Source organism: Charadrius vociferus, unplaced genomic scaffold (assembly GCF_000708025.1).
Source record: "Charadrius vociferus isolate BGI_N301 unplaced genomic scaffold, ASM70802v2 scaffold770, whole genome shotgun sequence".
NCBI classification, from domain to species: domain Eukaryota; kingdom Metazoa; phylum Chordata; class Aves; order Charadriiformes; family Charadriidae; genus Charadrius; species Charadrius vociferus.
The window spans coordinates 335,965-362,896 of NW_009646395.1; the positions used below are offsets into that span (position 1 = coordinate 335,965).

The 26,932-nt window shown below is 36.2% G+C and overlaps 1 protein-coding gene across 3 annotated transcripts in view; it reads left to right on the forward strand.

Annotated features, from left to right (window-relative positions):
• The first annotated feature begins 765 nt into the window (after nt 1-765).
• Nucleotides 766-26,932, forward strand: part of RPS6KA3 (ribosomal protein S6 kinase, 90kDa, polypeptide 3) — a 74,781-nt gene continuing 48,614 nt past the window's right edge. Inside the window, exons 1-2 of one of the 3 annotated variants that reach the window (XM_009894435.1) lie at nt 766-783; nt 7,372-7,428. In XM_009894435.1, the coding sequence (XP_009892737.1) occupies nt 766-783; nt 7,372-7,428 (75 nt within the window). Of the gene's footprint in view, nt 784-7,371; nt 7,429-17,920; nt 18,003-26,932 lie in introns of those variants that run through there. The other 2 variants (XM_009894450.1, XM_009894443.1) reach the window with 2 other exon arrangements.

A 26,932-nucleotide genomic window follows, 5' to 3' on the forward strand; every position in this document is an offset into this window, starting at 1 on the left:
AACAGTTCATGTTTACGTATATACAGAACACGTGAAGAAATGGTTTGTTGTGATTTTAGAAGTCCAGCAAAACATGGCTTTGAAAAATAAAATCTTCTTTGTCCTGCAGGCTCAAAAGCTGGTGGTTTCAGGAGGTAAACAGACCACCATGACTATTATTTGTACTATTCCTTACATAACATGATTGTCAAAATCATGTACTGTTAGAACTTAGACTTGCATTTTAAACATTTTTTTTTCACTTAACGGGGAGTCTTTTTCCTTCTGTCTTCCAGCAGCTGAAATTTGTTATATAGTCACCTTGTAAATCCTGAATTTTAGGAAATAGTGAAGTTGCTCCACAGCTTGATCTTTCTTCTTAGTAGAATTTATTAAAATAGCTAAATGACAAAATGAGCATGAATGAGTAATGTTTTGACTTCAATATTAAATTTGAACCTTTATCATTTACCATGGAAAGAGATTCTAAAAAACCCGTGTCTGCTTTGTAAGGAATTGCAGCACACGGCCTTGCTGTGCCCATTGGCTGCCCCCTGACTCATGGAGCAAGGACCTGGTGTGTCCTCCCATGTGTGTGCCCTCCAGCCTCCTTTGGAAGGAGTCCAGACAGGTGCAGGGCTTTTCAGTAGTCCTGGCAGGGAAGGTGCCTTCTTGTGCAAATACAGTCCTGGTAATAAGATTTGTATACTATCGGGTGCTAGAGTCATTCTTAGGGTATTGTGTGTGAGCAGAGAAGGAATTTGTTTTATTTTCATATGTGCAGCAATGCTTGGATATATTGAAGTAAGTGATTTTTACATGTATGTTTCTTCTTTCTCTTTGAAGCAGATGAACATAGAATAGGTGTGTTTTGTTCTGTGGGTGTTTTTGTTTGTTTGTTGGGTGGTGGGTTTTTTGTTGTTTTTTTTGTTGTTTGTTTGATTTTGTTTTACTAAGGCTACTGAACTGATGCAGTAAGTGTAGTAATTTACCACCCATACAGGTAGGGAACTAATGAAAATTTCACTTCTCTGTCTTTTTTCTTTTTTTTTTTTTTTCCCTGAACCAATGAACATACATGATTTGGAGCTTGTTTTAGCTACAGAAAGTGGTTGGCCTGGACAAAAGCATTATAATACTGTATGTCTGGCATTTCGGATAATGCCATGGCACTTGTATGGCTTCAAGCTGAATTAATTCAGAGAATTAAACTCACTGAGGGCTGCAAATTTTTTTTTGTTTGTTTCCTTTTCTGACCCGACTTGGCACAGAGCTGGATAAATGCCAATGCCAAGGAAGGCATTGCAGTGGAGGAGAGGGGACTCCGTTTCTGTATTATTAAAATACCTCTTGAGTCATATTAGATAAAAAACTGGTAGTGTAAAGTAGATAGGGTTTACGAAATCACGTAGTTTCCCAAGTATCCTCACTTAGGGAAGTTTGGCTTTATACCTAAATGGTCTGCATGTTAATGGTTTATATCTGACATGGATTGTCTACAGAGAGGCAAGTTTCAATGTCTTGCTGTTCCTTTTACTACTCAGCAAAGGAAGAAATCAGTCACATTAGTCAATAAAGTTTAGAATAAATTATGTGAAATTAATGGAACTTGAAGTAACAAGTTTTATATAAAAGAAATACTTGCAGTAATTTTATGTTTCATAAAAATACTCATATCTTAAGTGTTTTGATTTTTTCAATAAATTTAAGGAGTTTAAAACTTGCATTTTTACATAGTATATGCAAAGTGTATTGAATATATAGTATGAGAGAACAGCTAAAGAGGTCTAAGATGATAGCTTATTTCTGCTACTTACATATAATAAGTTTTAATCAGGTCAGGATTTAGGTAAGTGCTCTGGATCTGTGTGGCTTCACAGCTCAGGAGTTAGGGCACAAGTCATTAATTCACATCCTATTAAAGCCTTATATTTTAGTTAAGCACTGGAATAGATTGTGAAAACTCCATTACTAAAGATTTAAGTAGGGATTAGACATAAATGTCTTGTGAGCGATGTTGTAGGAATAGTTGATTGTGCCTTGGTGCACTGAGATAGATTGGATGACCTTTCAAGGTCCCCTCAGTCTATTTTCAACTATTTTTCTGTGGACCTACGAATGTTTTTCTCAGGGTAGCTCACTGCTGCTTAGAATAGCAAGTTTGAGCATGTACAGTTCGAAAGGCTCTTGCTGAACATAGTTCGATGCAGTGCCTTGTGTTGCTAACAGCAAATTTGTTATGAATATTTCAGTGGGAATACTGTATTCTGTGCTGGTTTGAAATAAGCCAGAAGCATTGTTACAGCTTTACTCAATTTAAGGACCGCGTGGTTCTTGAGCTTTATCTGTCAGTTGAGAGTCCCTTGAAAACACAAGAGTGTAAGGGCTCAGATCTATATATGGCCAGTATTTTAATGACTAAATAATAAAAAATACCAAAAGTTCTTGTGTTCTGAAATATTTATTTTTGGTATCCTAAAGCTTATGTCAGAAGGTTTAAAGGGGAAAAAAAAGTTTTTTATTAAATCCTATAACTGTATCTAAAAGTTGTTGGGTAAGTCTGGAAGTTTTGGTGGTTGAAAACTAGGAATTACCCAGGAGAAACTTCAAACTTATCCAGGTAATTTAGTTAAATTATAATTCCAAAACGCATTTAAATCATCGCCTGTGTTACTCATTGGTATGTTAAAACTTCTGGATGATTTTTAAATGGTGTGATTCAGACATCTTATCTTGTCTACTTATTTGTATACTCAAAACATCGTCCTGCACTGATATACAGTCCATAATTCTTGATTTGTCCAATTGTTATGTCAAAGAATATAACGCTTTTTAAAATTATATCTTAATGGGGAGATATTGTTCTGCTAAAAGGCGCCAATTACACAAAAAAGTCAGTAGTTACATAATATACTGAACTCTGTTAATAGTGTAAAGACTGGTTACTACCTTATGTGCTCAAGCCCAATATTAATAATTAGGTAGTCTTGAGGTTAATGGAGGAAGAATTATACCAAAAGCTATAACTGGTATCAATTTCATAAGAGGTTTTAAAATAATTGACAAACATAGTCCAGTAAAAAAGTTAAAATATTTGGCAGAGAGGCTACTTAAACATTCTAAAATAGCCTAGCAATAGTCTAAATGCAAAGCAGAGATGTTTTTGGGGTAGAAGAAGATATTTGGTGGTGTCTAATACCAGAGAAGCTTTGGGGTAAACTTATATCCTTCAGAAAAAAATTCTATTAAACTGTAGGAAGAACATAAAGTTCAGCAAGGTAAGTCTAAATTAGCAGAACTTTATTTGCAAACAGAATGTGAGAAAGGAAACGCTAAACTAAATCTAAAAACTTCAAGTGCATACAGTCTGTAATACTATTGATGAAACAAGACCAGCTTGGTTGGGACTTTGAGCAACCTAGTCTAGTGGAAGGTCTTCCTGCCTATGGCGGGGGGGTGGAATTAGTTGATCTTTAAGGTTCCTTCCAACTCTAACCATTCTATGATTCTATGAAACTAATGGGGAAAAATAAGAAAAAAAAAATAGTATTACAGGAAACATAATGATTTGTCCACGTAATATTTCAATTAGTATGGTTTAGATACCCGTTTAAAAAAATCCCAAAACTGTGTGATGGGAATGATTGAGACCTGACATTATTATTAAAATGAGATATTCTGCACCAAACTGGTAAGTTGGAATTGCTGTTATGGATGCTAGATGGAGTATTTTACATACGATGTTAGCCATGTGGGTCCAGTGCTAATCAGAAGGATAGATGGTATTCCGCATTAGGTTTATTGTGCAGATAGATGCCCAAGTTAGTACAGTCTTACCAGACTTTTGAGATGAATTGGATCTCTTGCAGTAAATATTAGAACCAGAATTTAAAAAAAAAAAAAATTACAAGTGGCATTAAGACTGTAGATCAATATATAGTTGTAGTGTGTAAAGTGCAGGATATTCTCTGCTTCACAAAAAGTAGTTCATTGATTGTGGGTGGGATATGGGCTACATTTCTTGATGTACTCCTTTCTTAGAAAGGATTTAGTATGACTATATTTTCTCAATGCCAATACCCTGACATACACCACTCCTTGCTACCACATGGTCCCTTCCAGTGCAGTTATTTATGGGTGTGCATTACTGGTCAAGAAGTGAAATAATGTGTATTTAAAGAAAGAAAAAAAAAAAAGCCTTCTTTCAACCATCCTTTTGCCAGGAAAACCAAGTACTTGGTTATATCCTAAGAGTTCAGTGGGTTTAAACCTGTAATTTTTGATTGCTAGAAATATTGATGGTTGATCGACTTTTGTGTCAGAGATTCTGTCAGTTCATATGGGGGACGTTCATGTACCAGCTGCCTGATGCAGATTCCCCAATGTTTGTCTACTTTATGCTTAGTTAGGGAACCAATTTAGTGAAATGTGACAACAGGTTTAAAAGCTTTTGGGAGTGAAATTTGTAGCTAACTTAAGATGACTGCTTCCACTGGAAAACAGAATAGGAAATGGAATTTGAGTGGATTGGAAGAGCATTTTTTTAGGTTACCTTTATAAGGAATGTGCACCCATCGTTCATGGCATAAATTGATTGCTGATGTGTTTAGGTATAAGTAGGACCTTTCTGTGGAGCTTTTCTGTTATTTTTTTTATAGTTCTGTTGTGCTGTCATCTGAAATATGTTCTACTTTTGGAGCCAGAGTACTGGAAATAACCAGATCTTTGATCCATTCTGCTTGCTTAGTGTCCCACTGCAGGGGGAGTGCAGCTGAAAAATAATCAAGGTCTAAAGTCTCTGTCTTTTGAATTAGATCAATCTGTACATTTGAAAGATATATTCAACCTTCTTTTATTCTGTATTCATTTGACTGTTATATCTAGTCCCAATCTGTTATCTCAGTGAGACATGCCCTTGGTTCTAGTTAAATACTAGAGTGAGTCTACGCCCAGCAAAATGGAACCTATTTCATTCACTCACCTCTTAAGCATGCTGCTGACCTCGCTCCACAGTGGTTTAAATATTGCCACTTCTGATAGGAACCTTTTGGCTTTACATTTTAACTCATAAGGAAGGCAGTATGCTTTGTAGACTTTCTGAATACACAGCTGCTTTCCGTTTAATAGTATCATATACCAGCAAACCATAAATCATATATACATATTCTTCTTTACATTACGTGGCTCAGACTGTTCTGAGAAAAACTGGTTCTACCATCCAGTGATTCCTTTAGCATAATCATTGCTTGGGTAGACCTATTTAAAAAGATCCTGCTAATCCAGTGATCTGGCTCAGACATGACCGCATAGCGCACATGCTGGTTTACTGAGTTTGTTCCTAGTTCAAATAACTGTGTTTGGAATGCAGTGCTTCAATTCAACTGAAAAGTAACTGAAAGCAATTCAGGATTAAACAGGAAAACCAGATTGTACAAAACAGTTCATTTGTGTTGCAAAAGTTTGCTGTGGGGTTATTTTCTGGTACACTGATAAAGTGGTAAAAAACCATTGAGGTTAAAGATTAGAGCATTTTTAAAAACAGAGGTTGATCTCACCTTTTGTCTTCGAAGAGAGGCTTCTGATGGTGTGTTCCACCTTCAACTATGTTTCAGTTGCCTTAAAATAGTAAGCATGAAATCTTAAAGCTTACTGTGTAATAAAATCTTACTTAACCTGCAGATGATGTACTACATTATTATTCAGTGGAATGATTGTTGTAGCAGGAATCGTTATTTCTGAAAATCTGCATGTGGAGTCAGTTTAGAGCACATGGCTTTGATACACAAATTGCCCTATTTTAGGCCCCAGAGTTTAGCCATCGTTAGTTGTTAGGACATTATAGACGACTACTTTCCAGCTAAAGTCAATTGTCTTATTTGTTCTACAGTTTTTTGTCTCATTTTTTCCTAGTGATGAGATACTTTGGAAGCTATCTTGTAGCATGAACAGAATATAGAGATGTGTAGCTAAAATACAAATGTTATTTCAATTTAAATATATGCCATAGATTTGAGAAAACGGAAAATATCTGACTTGTGGCCTTGATGGTAATGATATATGTATACACAATATGCTTCCTTGTAAACAGGCTTTATTAAAAACACTCATTTCTCTTACTTAGCTGAGCTGGTATTTTTATGGTCTTCTATTTGATAATTTCAACTTCTTATGTATCATAAGGAAGGATAGTACAATATTCACTGCTTGTACACTATAAGATGGTACAGTGAGGGGAATTTAGGCTTTTTGGAGCATCATCAAATTATCCTTAGCTGTACAACTGGAAAGGTATAATGCTGACTGCCCTTAACTGAGACTACTACTCATAGAATGGTTTAGGTTGGAAGGGACCTTGAAGATCATCCAGTTCCAACCCCCGTGCTGTGGGCAGGGACACCTCCCACTAGACCAGGTTGCTCCAAGTCCCATCCAGCCTGGCCTTGAACACCTCCAGGGATAGGGCTTCCACAGCTTCTCTGGGCAACAGAAGAAGTTGTTACAGAAAGATGTTAGGAAGGTTCCATGCAAGAAGTCTGCTGAAAAATTGAACTGTGGGAAGGAAGATGTAGAATGAAGCTAAAATCTCTGAATCTCTGAACAGCTGTTATTACCTTTCCAATATCTAGAAAATATGCATCTGTACCTGCATGTAACTTTAATTAAATTAAGTTCACAAAAAATAGATTAATTAGGCCTTGTGTTCTCTAGGGAAACTATGCACAAATGCACTTAAACTCTGCCTCCAGTGGTAATGGAAAATGTAACCATTTCTAATAGCTTTTCATTTGTTTCTAAAATCATATTGAATTGCTGTTAAGCTTTAGGAGCAAACTAAAAATTAATGCCCCAGGTGATATCCTGTACCGTAACTTAGGAAATACATATTTTTTTCTTACAACTTGCTAATATTCATGCTTGTTGTGTAAGCAAGGTCATTCTAAGTCTTTCTGGGAAAAATGTCTCTTAGAGATTCTCCAACTATAGTATCACTGACAAGAAAAAGAAAGCATTTGTTAGCCAACAAGGTATTTATGCTTTTTTAAATCTCTATTTTAAATTTCAAATTCAAAAGCCTATTCCAGTATGGCTTTTTAGAATGGTCCTTAGAAAAGTACAGAAGGTAGTAAATGCTGGCTAATAAAATTAGCATTGTGTTCATAGTTTGATCATCCAGTTAGATAATATGTGAGGATCCAAGCAAGAGTGACATTGTGCGCCAGCAATATGCAGTCTTCTGTGTTTACTTTCAGTGTTTGGGGTTTTTTTATAGAATATGGAGAAGAGAACACTTGGTCCTGTAGAGTAGCATTCCGTAAAAGCCTATCTGCAATATATTTATTTCTGTACTTGGATTCAGCATTTCTAGTAACTTGCTGTGTATGTTTTTTACAGAATGGACAGCAAATTGTGGATGAACCTATGGGAGAAGATGATATCAACGCACAAACTGTGAGTGAAAGATGTTGTAATAAAGATAGTACAGTATCGTAGCACACTGATATCACTTAATTTACGGGCAGTTTGCCACTAGTGTTTTGTTGTTTAGTTTTACCTTACGTGAAGTGCAATCTTGGATCCTGATATTTGTGAGAGGTTCTTTTTCACTGACGCTCTTGTCTGGTTTGGTATCCTACTGGTTGTTCTGATGAACTTTTATGCTTTCCATAGTATGTTTGTATAATATAGGCTCTCCCTAGTATTTTTAACATGAAGTAGGCTTTCCTGTGGAAAGCACAAAGCTGAATATGGTAGAAATTATAATTGGGTTGAGGGGTGAGAAGGTTTGCTAGTAAGATGTGGCTAGCTAAAGTGTTCCTGAGTAGGAAGGGAGGTTGAGCTCCTCTTCTCTTACCTTAGAAAACCTTGAAATCATGTAGTTCTTTTCTACTGTCCACCTTTCCTAGTGCCAGCAAACAAAGAGCTTCCATTGGCGCTCTGTTAGTCTCATTGGTGCATAGGTGACAATATTTTACATCTATGAGTTCCAGAGTATGCTTTATGAATAGTTAAGGTTTCAGTTGTGGTCATGTCACAGCAAAGGATTCTTTCATGGTTGAATTCCACACAGATTCCGTGGCAGATACATGTGCACTTTCTGTATGAAATGTGGTTCTTTCAGAGTGGCAGTGTACACCGTAGCTTTTCCCCTTCTAGCTTGATATGCAAGGTGTAACAGCAGCTATCACCTTTGCTGTTCCATTCTGTCGTAAGATTTCTTGGCAGCATCTATCTGTGCCCTTTTGTTGTTAGCATTAGTCATTTTATATTTTCCTTATTGACCTGTGTAAAACTAGATTATTTGCATAATACATCTTCATTAGCCACAAAACATGATTTTGGAACTCCACATTTGGTTGCAGTTCAGAGTTCATATGCTGCTATTGCATATTGTGCAGACTTCAGCTTGTGATTAGATGGTCAAAGCTGTTTCCATCTATGCAGCATGGATATAATTGCATGCCATAGCAGTTTCTCTCTGCTGAAGTTGTGGACAGAGCCAGTTTAGATGATGAGTGGAGTTGCCTTTTCCATGCTTGTCTTCAAATATACCAGTAATAGATGTAGCTCTTAAACAGATATGAGAATTAGGAGATTAAAAGCCTGCACTGTATAACTGCTTTTAATTCCTTCTCATACCATGTAAGGCTCTGCTGTCTTTAACACAGAGTTAAAGACAAGAAACAAGGCAAGCACTGACAGATTACTCTAAAGTAGTGCAGAGTTAAAGAGTAGCAAAGGAACAGTATTTGTGCTGTTAGAAGGCAACACCAGAAGGATGTAATTTGTTCTAATATTCTGCATAACATAGACTACAGTGCTTAGCTGAACTCTTGTTTGAACTAGAACATTTATTTTTGGGAAGGTGTTCAGTTTGGGTTTGGTTTCTTAATTTATTCCGAGTACTGCCATCACTTGGTAATTTCCTTGTTTTGAGTCTGTAACATCACCTTCTTCCTATGAGCTTTTTTTGTTTTGTGTTTATCTGCTAAAATTATAATCTTTATCTATTTTATTGGGTTTACATGACAAGGTTTTGGTAGCAGGGGGGATGGTCCACCATGTAAGACAGAGCCAGTTCTTGGTGGCTCTAAAATGGACCCACCACTGGCTGAAGCAGAGCCCATCAACAAGCTGGGGCAGTGAGAGTGGTTGGGTGGGTGTTTGGCAGCCAGCCAAGGTTAACTCACCACAACTATCAAATTTCTCTTTCAAGATTTGATAACTGCAGGATGCCTTACAAGTGGTTTCCTCTACTTTCTTCAGACATTTCCAAACTGCTGCTTTTGCAGGGGTTTTGTTATTTTAACACAACATCATAGAATCATTTAGGTTGGAAAAGCCCCTTAAGATCGAGTCCACCTGTAAAGCTTGCACTGCCAACTCCACCACTAAACCACGTTCCTAAGTGTCACATCTACATGTCTTTTAAAAACCCTCAGGGATGGTGACTCAGCCACTTCCTGGGGAGCCTGTTCCAGTGCTTGACAAACCTTTCAGTGAAGAAATTTTTTCTAATATCCAACCTAAACCTCCCCTAGTGCAACTTGAGGCCATTTCCTCTTGTCCTATCACTTGTTACCTGGGAGATGAGACTGACTCCCACCTCACTACAACCTCCTTTCAGGTAGCTGTAGAGAGCAATAAGGTCCCCCCTCAGCCTCCTCTTCTCCAAAGTAAACAGCCTCTGTTCCCTCAGCCGCCCCTCCTTGTGCTCTAGACTCTTCACCAGCTTTGTTGCTCTTTTCTGGACATGGTCCTGCACCTCAATGTCTTTCTCATAATGAGGGGCCCAAAACTGAACAAAGTATTTGAGGTGCAGCCTCACCAGCACTATGTACAGGGGGACAATCACTTCCCTGGTCCTGCTGGCCACACAATTTCTGATACAGACCAGGATGCTCTTGGCCTTCTTGGACACCCGGGCACACTGCTGGCTCATATTCAGCTGGCTGTCGACCAGCACCCCCAGGTCCTTTTCCACTGGGCAGCTTTCCAGCCACTCTTCCCCAAGCCTGTAGCGCTCCGTGGGGTTGTTGTGACCCAAGTGCAGGACCTGGCACTTGGCCTTGTTGAACCTCATACCACTGGCCTTGACCTATTGATCCAGCTTGTCCAGATCCCTCTATAGAGCCTTCCTACACTCAAGCAGATCAGCACTCCCACCCAACTTGGTCTTGTCTGTGAACTTACTGAGGTGCACTCAGTCCTCTTGTCCAGATCCTTGATAAAGATGTTAAAGAGAAAGGCCCCAGTACTGAGCCCTGGGGAACACCACTTGTGACTGGCCACCGACTGGATTTAACTTGTTTCACTGCCACTCTTTGGGCCCAGCCATCCAGCCAGTGTTTTTTACCCAGCGAAGAGTACACCCATCTAAGCCATGAGCAGCCAGTTTCTCCAAGAGAATGATGTGGGAAACAGTGTCAAAGGCTTTACTAAGGTCTAGGTAAACAACATCCACAGCCTTTCCTTCATCCACTAAGTGGGCCACCTTGTCATACAAGGAGATCAGGTTTGTCAAGCGGGACCTGCCTTTCATAAACCCATGCTGACTGGGCCTAATATGACCATCAAAAAATTAAAATATTTCTCTAATATTCTTTCTATCATGCTTGAGCTACTTGTTTAAGATTGTTTTAGCTTTTTAATACCTCAGACCAGTATTTTAGGAATTTATTTTGCAATTATTTCTAGGTGGTGAGTAAAAGGTTGCCAATAGTGATGTAAAATAATCTAGGGGTTTTTTACGCAAAAAATTACTGTTTAGTCAGTTATAGCTGGAAGCTAACCTTTGCTGTCTGTCAGCTAATAAAATACTACTTCAGCTGGGATGTGATCTTTCAGTGCTTCATACCTGTTTTGGTACAAGGTAAAGACTAACTTTAAATTGCCACTGAAGCTTGTTTAAGTTCTGTTTAACTTTGCGCTGAAATGGACTCAGACCATTTATGTGATCACTGACAATTTATGAAATTTCTAAATGATAACTGAGGACAGTAGAGTGAACGGGCCTATCAGGTACCAGTAGAGGGTAAGAAGGCAAAATATTTTGGTAGGTGTATAGGGTATGCAAGTTCAGGACAGAGAGTGAGTTGCCCTAGTTCTGTGTAGATGGAAGGTGAAAACTTGAAATACTGCATCCTTTTGCTGTGTTAAGTGTTTGGATAGTATGCTGATAATGTAAATTAGATAAGAAATCTAAAATAAATATGAAAGTCTAATGCAGTTTTATCTACATGGGAAGTCTCTCTAGTATTCTGCATATTAAAAGGTAAATTTCATTTTGTTGCATCCCCATTCTTCTGGTCAAAAGTAAAGTTAATTGACAGAAGAGTCTGAATTGCATAGCTTTGATTGAAATTTGGTGGTTTGTTTTAAGAAAAGCAGGAGCTATAATAGTACATCCTTGTTTCTGAGGAGTCCAAGGTGGTGTATGGTTCAAAGTCTTGCTCCTCTTTTAAGAGGAATCATTCAGTATTCCAGTTTTATTACAATGAGTATACTGGTTATATCTAGCTTTATAGATTGTTGACAACATTTTTTATCTGATGCATCTCATAAATGATCTGAGTCTAGCAGGAAATAAATGTAAGAACAAGTAAAAACTGGCTAAAGCTTGACCTAATGTGAAAGCTGAAGTGAACATTACTGAAAAGGGGGAAGCTATTTAAAGCCTTTTATTTGCTGCCTTTCTCACTCTTGTTCTGTCTACCATTGCTTTCTGTATCTCTGTGTCCATAGAGATTGAGTAAATTAACTGAACAAATTAATGGGTTTGAGCTGTTACAATCATGATGCATGCTTTTCAACTAGCTAAAGCTAACCAGAAACTACACCTGGTCCAGCAAGTAGCTTCCCTTTTTGTATATATGTGAAGAGTGTATCGTATGTGCTGTGTTCTTTGTTCCGTTTTGTTATCTGGATTCAATTTAGCTGTTAAAACACTTACTACAACTGACGTATTACCATTGTACTCTACTAGCTTAAGTATAATTATTAAACGTACAAAAATAATAGGTTCCAAGCACTTGTGGAAAGTTGTTTTCAGTAATACTTTGTAAGTTGCGGCAAAAACCCACTTACATTTCTTTTTGGTAACCTGCAAGGACTGAAGATTACTTTTTTTCAACACAGGCAGGAGTGGAACCTATTAAGGCTCAAACAACTGTGGTCAAAAAGTAAACCCTCTCTCCAATGCAGGTGGCTGGGTGATATTATTATACTTCTTGTATGCTTTGGTAAAACTTTAAACAAAACGCTACTTTTAAATAAGCAGAATTAAAGCATGCATAGAATTAAATAGAACTAAAGCATAAAGCAGTATATTAAAATATGCTGATCTGGATGATGAAAAACTAAATCTCAGTAGCTGTCATCCTCCTACTGAAAATATATAACTAAGACAACTAAGACTGTAGTCAGTGGGTAGTCAAAAGGTAGTGTAAGAAATACTTGCAAAGAAAAGTCAGTAGTTAAAAACTTCTTTTTTATTTATTTTTCTCTAATAAAATCTCCTGTTTGCAGTCAGGAGAGATGAAAATTATGACCTTTGTCTTGCCAATCGGTGTCTTAATAGAAGAGCTTAAAAGGAAAATGATCTTAGAAAAGGCTTTAGAAAAATAATTTGAAGCATGTGAACAATATAGTTTCTTCATCAAAGTACTGATCTTGATCAGTCAATTATATGTAGAAATAAGATTGAGATTCTGTATTATACATGCATGTATACTGTACAGTTTATCATGAATCTATAAAACACTGGTCAACCAGGGGTGTAGGAGGAGGGAGAGGGTAGAGTGGTGTCAAGATAAGGACAGGGAGATCGCTCACCAATTACAATCCCCTATCACTCAGGCAATAATACTGAAACCAAGGTAATCTGGGGTAATCTTGTTTGTTGTATCACAGGCCATGAAAATAATGAAAGTGTTAAAATAAATGAGAGTGTTAAAATGAAGTAATTAAGAAAAAAAAAAAGCATAATTAAACTGACAAATGTTTAGATTTTAAAACCATCCCTGGAGGTATTTAAAAGATGTATAGATGTGGCACTACCATGTGGACATGGTTTAGTGGTGGACTTTGCAGTGCTTGGTTTATGGTTGGACCTGATCTTCAAGTTCTTTTCCAACCTAAATGATTCTATGATTCTATAAAACATTTGAGAGAGGCTTTAACTTATTTTTAGTTTCACCTCAATTTTTAATATTATAGCATTGTATTAGTGCAAACTCTTTGCATTTTGGCAGGTTGAAGCATCGTTTCAGGACTGCTCTAAACTTCTATTGGATATTGCTGTTTGGGTGCTCAGTAACAGTTTCTGATTACGAGAAAAATCATGTGTGTTACCATGACTGAACATATTTTTGGTGATCATTTTGATATGTTCATTTTCCTTTTGCTGTCATAACCTTTACATTTCAATTTTCTGTGTGGGTATTTTTGTCAGTACTTTGATGTTAATTCTTGGTTCTGTGATAGAGGTTGTAAGACATAGCTAGAATTTCTTAAATATTACAGAAGTATCTTGGGTTCACAAGTATTCATAGACTACTGATTTTGGGATTTCTCATTTTTTACAGACTGATACTTAATTTTGGCTGAAAAAGCTACTTGGAAAGTTTGTCAGTAGTAAAACTGACAAGTTAATATTTTTGTAGTTTTACTGAGAGATGAGGTATACAGTCAAGTTATGCTTTCACATTGCTTATACATTCATGAGTGTGTAATTATTGCGTGTTGATATGGAAATCAAACCAAGGAAGCTTTCTTGACAGCCATAGCAATGCAATTGTTTGAAACCATAACAGTACATAATTCAGTATAACACCGTGTTCCTTGTTATGAAGTAAGTTGTAGTTTCTGTTAAAGCCACATAATGAAACTGTGTCCGCTGTGTAATGCAGTGAAGGAAACAATCTGGGTTACAAATACTAAAATCAGACTTTAAGGTGATCCATAATTCTGGCATTCCTTCTAATGTATTTTACTAAATATATTTAAATATATGTACACATGTATTTAATTCTATTTTGCAATCAAATAACTTGATTCTTGAACAAATATCTTTCCCAAGCAAACGGTTTACATCTGTAAAACTTGAATCCAGTTGTTCCCTTCTCCATGCCCATGATTTTCCTTTGCAAAAGGCAGAATGCCTTTTTTTCCTCTAATGTAATGAAATTAGAGTTCATTATTTTCCAAAGCGCTGTGCTGCACCTCGGATGAATTTTGGTGGAATCTCAGTGACGCGTGTGCATCTTACCTGTGTAAGAATGGACTTAGTGGTTCTTGTGTAAGAAGTTACAGCATCCTTGTAGGTAGTGCGGAGCTTTTAGTCTGAGATGTTAACTGTTAGATATCAAACCCATATAAAGAAGGCAAACCCCGGAATATTTGTTTCCCCCAGGATGTCATCAGGTGTTGAGGAAAGGTTACAGCAAAACTGTTTCATTAGTATCTTCTAATAGATTTTCCAAGTGGCTTATTTTGGACTTAGTGTATTAGGTGCAGCATACTTTCTGGATGTTGGTCAGAAAATTGAATAATTTGAGAGTGTAAGCAACATTAGAAGTCAAGCTGCTTGCTTGTTACATGAAGAGAAAACAGATGGTAGCCCTGAAAAGCCTGTAAACTAGCAGATGGAAACTGCCACACCCCCTGATTAATATTGCTGCTTTGGCTATACAAACATATTTATTATGAAGAGAAGTATATTATTCAGGTTCTGAAAACTTCAAAAAGTAGCTCTCTGTTCCTCAACAGTTGACCTTCATCAAGTGCGGGCTTTTCATTCATTATATGTACTCCATCTTTGTTTTTTCCAGATAGTTGAAGGCAATCTGTACTACAGAGCTTTGCTTGTCTAACAGCATAAAGACTTAATTTGCATCATTGCACTTCTCAGACTGGCGGTATAGGAAGATTGTCAGTCTACCTAATGGACTCCACTTAGATGAAATGCTTCAACTTTTTCTGGTTATGTGTAAAAGCGAGCATCCCACTCTGGCGTGCGTGTTTTATTCAGTAACACTTATGGATTCCCACATGTTCTGTATTGCTTTGAGAGTTTCTCCAACATCTTTCAGGTCTCTTGCTCTCTGTGAGCCCTGTTCTCTTGAATGTCTGGACAGCAAGTCTGATCACATCTTTTCATCTTTGTAAATCCAGAGCATCCAATGTAAAAGAAGAGGAGGGGAAGATGAGACATGAACTCACTTTGTATTTCTGTACTAGAGGATGAAATGCATTGTGCAAGTGGAGTTCTGCAATTGAGAGAACTGTCACTGACAAGCACAGCAAATTCCTTTTGTTTTGGAGACAGTTGTGTTTTGTGATAAACATGTATAATACAAATCCTTCTCAAAGACTTCAAGGTAAGGGAAGCAATTTGCTGGAGCAATTTGTCCTTGTAATCATAGACTTCCCTGTTGGGGACTGCTGCCCTCTAACCTGTCTCCTTCTCATACGAAGGAATATTTAAAAGGGCAAGCTCTCTTCTCAGAGATTCTCAAAATGAATTATGTAGCATATACCTTAATGTTTCTGGTTGGCTGGTAGTGGTCTTTGGGAACCATGCAGGCTTTATTCTCCCAGAACACAAGAAATTTCTTCCACCTGCTGCAGACCCATGCCAGTTAAAGGAAAACTATTGTTGTGAAGTAACCCCACTGACCTCAGAGCACTGTGCTTTGTACTCCACTGGGAGGTCACATAAAAGGTTTGGGAGAGCAGTAGTCAGCAATTGTACAAATGCTGCAGTTGAAATGCCTTATTCCTGTCACCCTTAGCAGATACAGTTTATCTACTGATAAGTGCAGAATGCACTTACACCCTTACAAGAAAAAGAGAAGAACATGGTTATGTACCCACAGTGTCTTTTCAGCTTTAAAGAACATTATAGTTAGTGTAGGTCTTACCACTTACTCTTTCTGCTTTTAGCTATCCTTGCTACCATAGAGTTTAATTTAGTGATTTGGAGATTCCTGATGACTCTGCTTTTAGCAGATTCATACATGTTCTTGACAAGGTAAGGCAGAGAGCTTCAACACTCTCCCATTTATTTATTAAGTCTTCAAATTGTAAACAACTGTATTAAAGTGTAATTCTTGAGAGATTTCAGTTTTGAGGAGGAGGTAGCTGGAAGTTTAAAACAATTGAAGAGAGGAAAGCTTCAAGTAATTTTTGTACCATTTATGAAATACTTGAAATCCTGTGTTGCAGTAACCTCCTTGTGTTCAAGAAGCTTTGTTTATCCCAAAGCAAATATTGAATCATTTTTCATGCTGTGTTACTGCTGTTGTAGTAGAGGCTGTTTCTTCAAAAAAAGCTGTAATGCACTGGACTATAAAGAGTATGTTGTAATTGAGGACTCGAGGTGTAGTAGTAGTTGTCACTGAATGCCTGTGTAATCCATAATAATAACTCTGTATATTCAGTACATAGAATTTGAAAGATCCATCCCTATGGATGTGACATAAATAAAGACTTAGGGGAGTAGAAGAGAACACAAAAAAGGCACATTTTTGCTTGTGGGGTCCTGATAAAGCCGGGAATGAGGGGTCTTTATTTCTAATCTCTGCATTTGGGCAAGACGGTCTTAACTTGTGCTGGGGAGACATATAATCCAGGTTTTAAAGGCAAAGTTAGAAACTGGTACTGTAGACAGCCAGGATGTGCTGCAGAGATAGAAGTAACATGTTCAGTCACTTAAAATAAATACATTACTGGCTTTGTCTTCTGAAGAAGAATTAAAATCTAGAAAAAATTGCAGTAATCCAGATATTTGTTAGAACCCAATCAAGGGAGGTAGTTTGGAGGGTTAGGTTTTTTTAATGTCTAGTGCAGGAAGAAGTACAGTATTTTGCTGTGTTTCCTTTGGTACAGAATCACCTGGATCTCTTTATAGCTGAGTACTTGTATTTGCCTTTGACTAAATGTTGGTACTTGCCTTTATTTATTGCTTGAAGAAAAACAGTCTTGTTCCATATTCTAATGGAGCATACACTCTGTAATTCAGTGTTTTTAATAAATATCAAAAAAGCTAAATGTACTGTTGATATTCAGAACAATAACTTCTGTACTGAATCTAGAGAGAGATCAAATTGAAAACTTCATCTCTAGCTGTTTGAAGTAATTAGATTGAATTCTAGTTCTTAGAAACATTTGAAGTTTTTTTAAATATTGAAAGAAAATAGGTATTTTTTTACTTTAAGACATTTTTCACTGTCTAAAGAGCAATATCATATTGGTGCATAAGTCAGACATTCAAGCTGGGTGATCCAGTTCAAATAATTTTTGCAGTCTGTCTTGGCCTAACCTCTATAACATCTGTGTAGCATTTTCTATGTGCAGGATTTCAAAGGGCTATACACAAGGTCCGTTTGGTCCTCTAACAACTCCAGTAAATAAAAAATAGTCATTAAGCATAAGCATACCACATTGTCTGCATTGAAGTCTTAAAAGTAGAGATATATGATATCTTCAAATATTTTGTAACTTAAGTTCATAAAAATACAATTATCGCATGTAGGACAAAATAGTTGCTATTCTGCTTAACTAGTGAAAGGTTGCATACTAGCATGATTTCTGAAATACACGTTGATCTTTGTTGTTCTTTTCTGGGAACCAGGAATAAATAACATCTGCAACAGTATGTTGCTATCAGGCAATCTGTTTAAGTTTCTTGTGCTGATTTCTACAGCATCAGCAACATGAGTACCACTGCTGCACAGTTTTTCTTTACCATGGGACAGGGAGGGGGAATAAAAAAAAATACAACAAAAAATTGTCCCCTTTTTTCTCCCCTTCTCTTTCTCTCTCTCTCCCTCTCTCTCCCCACCCCCCAACTGTGTCTGACTTGCCTGACAGGAAATTTTCTAATTGCCGGAACAGCTGGTCACAGCAAAAACGCCAGGGTTGGTCTTCCCTGCTAGACTTATGATCGCTCAGTCAGAAAATCTAAACATCATGGTTTCTTAGTCATGTTTAAGTTTCTCGCTCTACGTGTTCGTTCTATTCGGGTGAGCTTAGTTTCTTATTTAAAAGAATAAGGGGAAATTTTATTTTAATTAAACTTTTAATTTCAAATCAATTTTAGTCTTTCACTGCTTTGGGATAAGTGCTGTTTGTGTACAAAGCCTTCTGTATTTTCTTTTTAAGAGAAAGAAGTTTGTGGTGTGCTCATATTTTGTAGAAGTTTTGAAGGTACCTGTTGATAATTTAGCCTCACTGAAAAAATTTTAACTGTATGCGAATAATGTAAAACTTACTTTTTTTCCTCCAGAAATGTATGAGCTTAGCTGTATGTTAAGTTTTCTTACTGAGAGTCTAGTTTTATTTAAAATGTTTATATTTTTAAAATTAATACTTAATTTTTATTTTAATAATTTCATTTCCATGTAGTACTTTAAACCATAAAATATGGTTATGTGTGGAGTGACAGTTAAAATAACTCAGGCTTATTAATATCTTAAATGTACTTCTGAAAATGGTGTTAGGAATAGTAAAACTTTTGCTTGCGTTACAGTTAACGTTATGATTATTTTAACTTTTTAAATGGTAAATTAGTCATAGCAGACATATCATTTGTAAAATTTGTCTTGTTGTTGAGAGTATATTTAAACATAAAAGGTGGGTTGTTTTTTTTAAGTTGAGGAAAAATCTCTAGTGGAGAACTATATTTTCCTGAGTATTGTTTCCAAACTAATTAACAATACATGTGAACATGCAATGTGATAGAGCATTTTGTCATTGAAACTCAAATCACTTTTCATGTTTCTCCTGTAAATCTGCAAATATTTTTCAGTGGAGGGAAAAAAAACCCGACAAACCTTCTTGTGTGCTGTCTTAACACCTTAAGTGAAGCAGGTCTACTAACTTGTAAATAAAACGGGTAGTAATTTAACACCTACTAGCCTATGTGCTGGTTTAAACTTTGCAATATGTGTTAGAACATGAAATTTAATTTGCTTGCCATAACTGAAGCACTAAAACAAGACATGCATGTAAAACAATAGAACATAGGCTGCATTATATAGAGGTTTTTTTAATATAAACCTAGTAAAATAAACATTTATCAACTCAGTCCTGAATTATAGTTCTTTTCCACAGGCAATGTGAAAGGTATTTCTTAGAATTCTCTGGTGGAAAAAAAAAAAAGACATCATTTGATCTACTTAGGCAGTTTGGTTATATTGTCTTTAACATTCTGTTGATTTTAAAATGCTAGATAGTGCATACCAAACTAAGGGTTTTCAGCCCATACAAATTTTAGAGTATGTTTAGGATATTATCTCAATAAAACAGGAATCATACTTCTCATATATTAGTGCTGAATATGCTTGTGGATTTTTTTTAAATTGTTGGGAGTTTTTATTTAACTTTGAATTTTTTGAATATTTTTTTTTAATTGTAATGCTCTGAAATGCTAGTGCTTAGAAAGTAGGAACAAAATCTATATCAAAGTTACTGGGAAATGAAAGTTCCACCCAGTGAGTATTTTTTTCCAGTGCTGCCGTGGACAGTCTAGTTTGTGAGATAATGTCATGGTGTTTTATCAAAAGAGAATTGCATTACAAAACTGCTTTTGGTGAACGACACTGAGTTTTTTTTAAATGCTTCCAGCAATTCCTCAGCTTTACGTGCTAAATAAACTAGTGTTCACAGTTCCTTTAGGAAGGAAGGAGTAGAGTCCTGCTTCTGTACTGGCCTTTGTATTTTCATTCTGAGGAGGCAAAGCATCTTCAAAATTACCTTCCCAGCCTGGCCAGTCATGTTTATCCAAAGGGCCTCATCTGTCCTTTGACTTGTTGCTTGCTCTGCGACAGGACTCATTCTTCAAAATCCTATCTTGCTTCATCTATAACACTAAAAGAATGGGAGGAGTTTGGACTCAGTAACCAGGCCTGCAGTCTGTATTATATGAGTTGGCTACCTGGAACAAATGTGGACATAGACGTCCTTCTAGATCTCAAAACTGTTGTAGTAGAAAGCCAGGAATGGAAAAGAGTAGAAAGTATAGAGAGTAAGGAATAAATACAGTGACTTTTCGTTTATTATCTCTATGCATTGTTTTTCTCTTAGAGACTTAACAATTTAAGAATTAAAAAAAAAAAAGGAGGGGGCGGGGGGGACCAACCCTGAAACGGAATATTTACAAAGAGAGTTTGCTTTTAGAAAAATACTATTTTCTGTCAGGTAAACCAATAAATGCCATCTGCAGCAGGTAATTTGATGTCAGTCAAAAGTGTAAGTTTTTGCATCTTTTAAAAAGAAGCACAGACATAAATTCTGGAAACCTGCATTTCTGATTTCAAATGTCCATGTTAATTAGAACTAACTTCTGCTCTATTCATGCTATTCTTTGGTACTAGTGTAAAACAGACAACACACACAGAATATCCTTAAGTCAGATTGACTTAATTTTATGCATGGCAGTGCCTTGCTTTTTGTTGTAATAGAATAATTGCTACTTCAGAAGCAGCATTTTTAATCAGCTTTTTAGAACAAGAGTTTGCGTAAGCATTTAAGTAATTGTTAGTTCTATTAAGTGACTCAAACTGAATATTAGTCACAAATATAAGGCATGTTTTTTATTCCATGGTTTAACTCACTAACATTGCTTACTGAAGTAATGGGAGATCGTGACATTCATGTTGGACATTGAATTTCTTTTTTTTTTTTAAAGGCAGTTTTGAATTTAAAGGTAGGAATGAGTATAGAATGTATATGGAACATGTTTGAGATTTTTTAAAAATACCTAGATTGGTGCACTCCTCACACTTTTAACTCCTGTTTTTCACTTAATAAAGATTTCCATAAGCCCTAATACAAAAGGTAAAAGTAATTGGTTTTCAGTTTGTTGGCGCTCTCTTACTTCAAAAAGCATAGCTCATATGGGTTTTATTTCTTCAGGTAATACTGAAAATTCGTCCTACATACATAACAAGTTGGGAAAGTAAAAATGCATCTAGGAGACTTCCTGACTCAAGGGAGGGGAGGAAAAGGAAATTATGTATATGAGCTGGGGAAACTGTGCCAACATTGAGTCATCCTTTTAAAATCACTTGATATCCAATAGGCTTACTGTCCTTACAGGACATAACTGCTTTATGTAGCTTCAGCACCACGGTTTAATATCGTAGTCAATATTTCAGAAATGGTTTCTATTTGATTACAGGAATCAACGTTATTCTGCCTGTGACAGACAGAAAAAATATTTTGCCAAGTACAACAATGTCCAGCTGAGCTCTGATAGTGAAGGCTAACAAAGGGTAACAAAGTAGTAAAAGGAAACTTCCAGTCGTGGTTGGAGCAGTGTTAAGTAACTTGCTGGGGAATCCATTTTTCTGTTTTCAGCCTTATCTTCACTTGTACTGAATGTACATGTGCCTCAAGAACATTCATTTCTCTAGAGGAAGCAAAACATTCCTGAAAAAGATATTGAGAGGGGTGAAAACAAAGCTGCTACTTCTGTAACAAAAACGGCAAAACCTATGTGGGTACATACCTGATACTAACAAAAGAAAACTGATAAAAGCAGTATTTTTGCTGCTGCTTAGCTTTTAAGTGGAAAAGGTGATTGCAATTAGCTTTTTATTCATTTGATTTGCTTTTTTTAAAAATTGTATGGTCAATAATATAAACTGATACAGCAGTGAGTTTGTCAGAGAAGTCAAAATTCATTAAGTGCAGCTGAACGCTATTACAGGGAAGTACACTATGAACTGCCCTTTACACTGATAAATTACTGTTACCTGTCTTATAGGAAAAGGGTTGCACTTTAATACTGTTTAAATACTTGTATCTTTATTTTGGAAACATAATTCTAAAACTTATTTTAAGACTGTCATCTTATCTTGAAAGATGACTAATGCTTGAGGGGAATGTTCCACAATACTGGCAATATAGATCTTAGTTGTGATTAAAACTAGCAGAAACTTTTTCTTTTTTTTTAATCAAATCATAGAATGGTTAGAGTTGGAAGGGACCTTGAAGGTCATCTAGTTCCAACCCCCGTGCCGTGGGCAGGGACACCTTCCGCTTTCCTCTCATTCTGATTCCTGACTGTATAGAAGTTGAAATTCCAAAATTGTGACCTTTCCTAATGGTGATTCTGGCTGTTTCTCATGTGTGAATTATCACTACGCAAAATAAATAAAACATATTGTAATCCATTTTAAAATGCTATTTTAAATGGAAAATATTCATGAAACAGTTCCTGGAAGAGTTCCTGGTGGGATCCCACCAACACTTCTTAATGTATTAATAGTGTTTGTCTAGAAGCAATATTAAAAATACCATTTTTGGCACACTAAGATGCTAACTGGTGTATTAGGAACAAAGAATCTTGCGCAATTTGGGGGAGTGACTTTCCTTTGGCAGGCAGTGGCTCTGAAAGGACTAGCAATACCAGTGAACCCTCAGCTGAACACAGCCTCATGGTCGGTGCCTTAGCAACTGCAGTCTCTGCAGGTCAAGGCAGGAAGATTGTGGCTAGGACTAGTATGGGGGCTATCGCTCTACACGCGGCATAAAACCAGTCCATTGCTACTATGTGTAGCAGGGATGCAAGGGCTTCCAAAATAACATTAAAAATGAAGTATGAAAATTAAAAGATGATTTAGAGAAGACTTTACAAGACCAGGAGCTGGAAGGTCACTATACAGCAAAAGATCTGAACAACTCCTTACTTATCTTAAGGGGCAAATTTAGCCATAGCTAAGTCTATAAGTAACTCTACATAGAAGATGCTTCTGATTGTAGCTTCTTAACTCTGTTAAAAGCAGTACAGAATTAACAGATAAAGGTGCAACCTGGGTAATGTTGAAATCGGAAATAACAGTACTTAAGTTAATTTCTCCAGTAGTTACTTAACCTGTTTTAGATATTAGAACAGATTTTAATTATTCATTGAGATTAAAATTTGTTAATCTGTTTATCTAATGTTTACCTTAACTCAGAGTCTTAACCCCATTTTTACAGTTTTTGGTCAGCATGTCAGCAATGTTTGCTGTCCAGGAAGAATGTTTTTTGAATACAGGACCCGTCTAAGGATTTTTTGCATATGCTAGATTTCCTTCCCTCTGGATTTTGATGAACTTGAGTATGTATAGTCATGTCTGTTCTAGTCATCTGTGCCTCTTATTAGAAAAATACAGTTTATTTAAAAGCCCTACGGAGAGGCAAGTTGCTTCTCGATTCCAAAAGCAAACTTTTTTTTGTCCAGAAATTGTATTGTAAAATTCAGAGGTTTTGTTTTATTTAAAATGAGTGTGAGGGTTAATGATTTATCCTTGTTCCTTTTTTTTATATCAGTTATTTCAAAACTTCCATCTCTGTTAGATGCAGAAGGGGTTGGTATGTGGCCTTGTACTTCTCTTGCTGTGAAAGCTTTTATTTGGTTGTTACCCATTTGGAGTTGTATTTATTGATATAGTTCATATAGCCAGCAAGTGTGCAGAGGGAGCGTTCTTAGATCAGTGCTTAGTCACCTGCCAGCTGAAATTCACGAAACTTCTGAGGAGATTTTCACCTACATCTAGGCAGTATTCATTTAGTGGGAAAGTGAACATGAAACCTTGTTTTGCAGTCACTTCTGTCCCTTTTATGAACGGGATACGGATGTTGTGTGTTATCTTTAATATCCCCTTCCTGATGCAAAGGACTCGAGATAGGATACAGTTATTCATCACATATTTCACGCAGTAAGAACTTCTGGGGTTTTCTAAATCCATATATGAACTTTTTTATAGAGAAAATTTTCTCAGAAATCTCTTTCTGAATTTTAGAAGCTTCCTGGTAAAATTCGGGTATGCTGAAAGAGCCATTTATTTTGTTTAGCCTTCAACTACTGTGACTCCCTTTTTTGTCATCAATTAAGAACACCTATTTTCCCCAATAACAGGCATCACAGTCATAAAAAATGTAATGCCAATCCTTTTGAAGTGTTTTAGCATGTTAAAAAAATGAAATGTTCTTTCAGAAAGCCTTAATGTATAGGTACTCATAGCATGTACTGCACATACTTATCTTTCCTCTTGATATTATAAAAAAATAAACTGCCAGTTATTGTTCTTCTGTACATAGTTGACCACAAATTTATTTTTTTAAAAACCCACACTGTTACAATTAAATTAACAACTCCCCCACCTGCCCCCATCCCCCAATCTTGTTGTGCATGCATATCTTTGTTAGAGATCTTACTTTTGGGTATCTTGGTTTTCGTTAACTTTCTGTACTTCATCAGATTTCAGTTTAATTTCACTGAAGCTGGCAGCAGAGATAATCAGTCAGTCTTGCTGTTCAGGATGGGTCTAGTTTACTTTGAGTCACATTGTCTTTGACCTGAACGCTGTAGGTGTCTTAGGCTGTAAATGTTTTCCCTGTATTTTTCGCTTACTTTTCCAATTTTATGTCAGTTCACGACTTCAAACCTGTCAAATGTCACCTGTGAGTAGGAATGAATTAAATATTTCATTCCATTATTATTACTGCTGTAAAACTTTGTTTTTTAGATAGCTCTTGCTTCTTCTCTATAGTGCAATCTATACATACCATAATTCTAATTTACACTTTCAGTATATTGAAGAGTGTGTACTCAGATCTTTGTCACCAATTGTGAAGCTGATGAACCAATTGTTCTTTTAATAACTGTTATCTATAATAAGCTATCATAACGAGTTAAGTGTTTAAAATATTTCTACTTGTATTCACATAATCTTGAGCACCCAGAAAAGGAAGAATCTGTCTTCTGGGGATACCTTTCCCAAGTAAGCATTCCATATGTGACATACCAGCTTATTCTTTGATGTTCTGTTTAAGTCAATTCACATCTAGTTCTTACACATGAGAGTAAGATAACTTTCTTGCTGAATTTCTTGTTTCTGTCCCAGTGTTTTGGTGGATTATTTTGTCTGTGACAGAGCATACATTTAATATTTTTTTAAATTATTTTAATCTTTAATTGGTTGTTTCTCTGACCCTTTTATATAAAATTTGTGGACTAAGAATTTTTCTATTTTTTGAGGTGCTATTTAAATTCTAATAAGTGTTTATTGTATTTTCTATATTTATCAGATTTAGGTTGTTTCATAACAATATATCTCATATGGCACTCGCAATACGTAATTGTTGTACGTACATGTCTGGTAACCCTCTCAAAGTGGCTACAGGTGGTTTAAGCTCAGACTCCAGAATTCTTTCACAGACCCCTTTTACTTGTTTTTCCTTTCATACCACTGTCACATTGTCTTCAGGAATTGGAAGTTAGAGGTAAAAGGGCTACGTACTCTTTTTGCTGCTGTATTCATGATTAGAAAATAAAATCAATCTGTAAAAAGACTGGAATTATTAAGAGTAATAAAATAAGTGGAAATGACAAGCCTGTGAGAACAATAGGAATGGTATTGTAGATGATACCGGCAGCTCTCCTAGCAGTTGAGAGTCCAGTTTACTGGCACTAGACCAGCTTTTCAGTTGTCCCTACAACATACTGCTCAGAAAAAGGTCTGCAAATAAACTCGTCTGTGTAAAGCAAGCAGTGTGTTATACCATCCAGCTCTGCATGGGCCACTTCTTTACACACAGAACCGATTTTAGAACTGCTGAAAATTCAGAAATCTGAAAGATAAATAACAGAAGATTCCATGTATAGATAAACTCGTGTTTTTTGATTGCTTTTCTGGGCTTTTTCATTACTACTGAGAAATACTTACCTAGTAAGGCTCTTCTGCTTCTACTTCCTTTAGGGTTTGAGATCCACTTTCCTTTTAATACGTTATCTAATAGTTGTTCCTGTAATAAGATCTCAGAAACAAATACAAGTATTTCATGTTACAGCAGAATTAATTTAGTCTTGAATTAAAAGGTGAACATAAAAGAAATTCACATTAATTAAATTAATAGAACAAAAGTGAGTATTTAGTGTTCATTAAGTACCTAAAATAGGGATTTTTTCCAGCAACATCATTAGGCTATTTTTTTTTATAGTCTAATAATGGTTAAGTAGTTTTTCCCCGTGTGCCTAGAAGATGTGTATCTCTTTTTTTCTTTCCTGACAAGCCCGTTTCCTATTCTAACTTGCAGTTGATTCCTAAAAAGCAAAACAAGTCACCCTTGATGCTGCTGAATCCCTCTTTTTTTTTTTTTCTTTTCTTTTTTGTTTGTTTTTTTTTTAGCTTTTGTCTTTCAGATTTGATTTGCCTGTGGAATATAGTCCATTCAGTGTTCTTTCCTATGTATGTATTCATTCCTGTTCATAGACATATCTTGTGAGATACATTACTAAGCGCTTACTTAGAACTACTCTGGTCAGTATTTCAGTATGAGTTGCGAACTATACCAATACAGGAAGTTATTCTGAAATAGTGGTGTTTTAAATTCATACCCAAACTTGTTTGTCACTTACTTCCCTTCTAGGCCAGTGTTGATTTAACACTGTTATACTGTTAAGGAAATGTTAAGGAAACTCAGAGTAATGTTACCTTCTGTTTGTTTCCTTGTATTCTATGTTTAGTTTCACGATAACAGAAGCCAGTAGCAACCACTTTAAGTTGACTAACACAGTTTGTTATTTTTTTGTAATGTGGCTTTTTGTGACAGTTTTACTTTCTAGTGTGAACAAGAAAGAGCTGCGTGGCTTAAAAAAGAAATATATGTCTTGGGACTTTTGGACATTGCTGCAGAATAAGGCTTGAGAAAAGTGAGCTTTCCAAGCTTATAAATAACAGAAATAAAATATAGGCAGTAGGGTGTAGTTATAACTGGAAAGAAGATCCCACCATTGCAACGGCCAAATCATTGGTGAGTGAGTGTCTGTAGTGGTGTGAAAGTTGTCAGGGAATGAAAGAAAGGAGAGGAGGACCTGAGTCTTTCAGCATCCTATACATCATCTCATTTAATTCAAATTAATCACATGAGACAATTTATTTTTTTTCCAGCTATCAGGGAA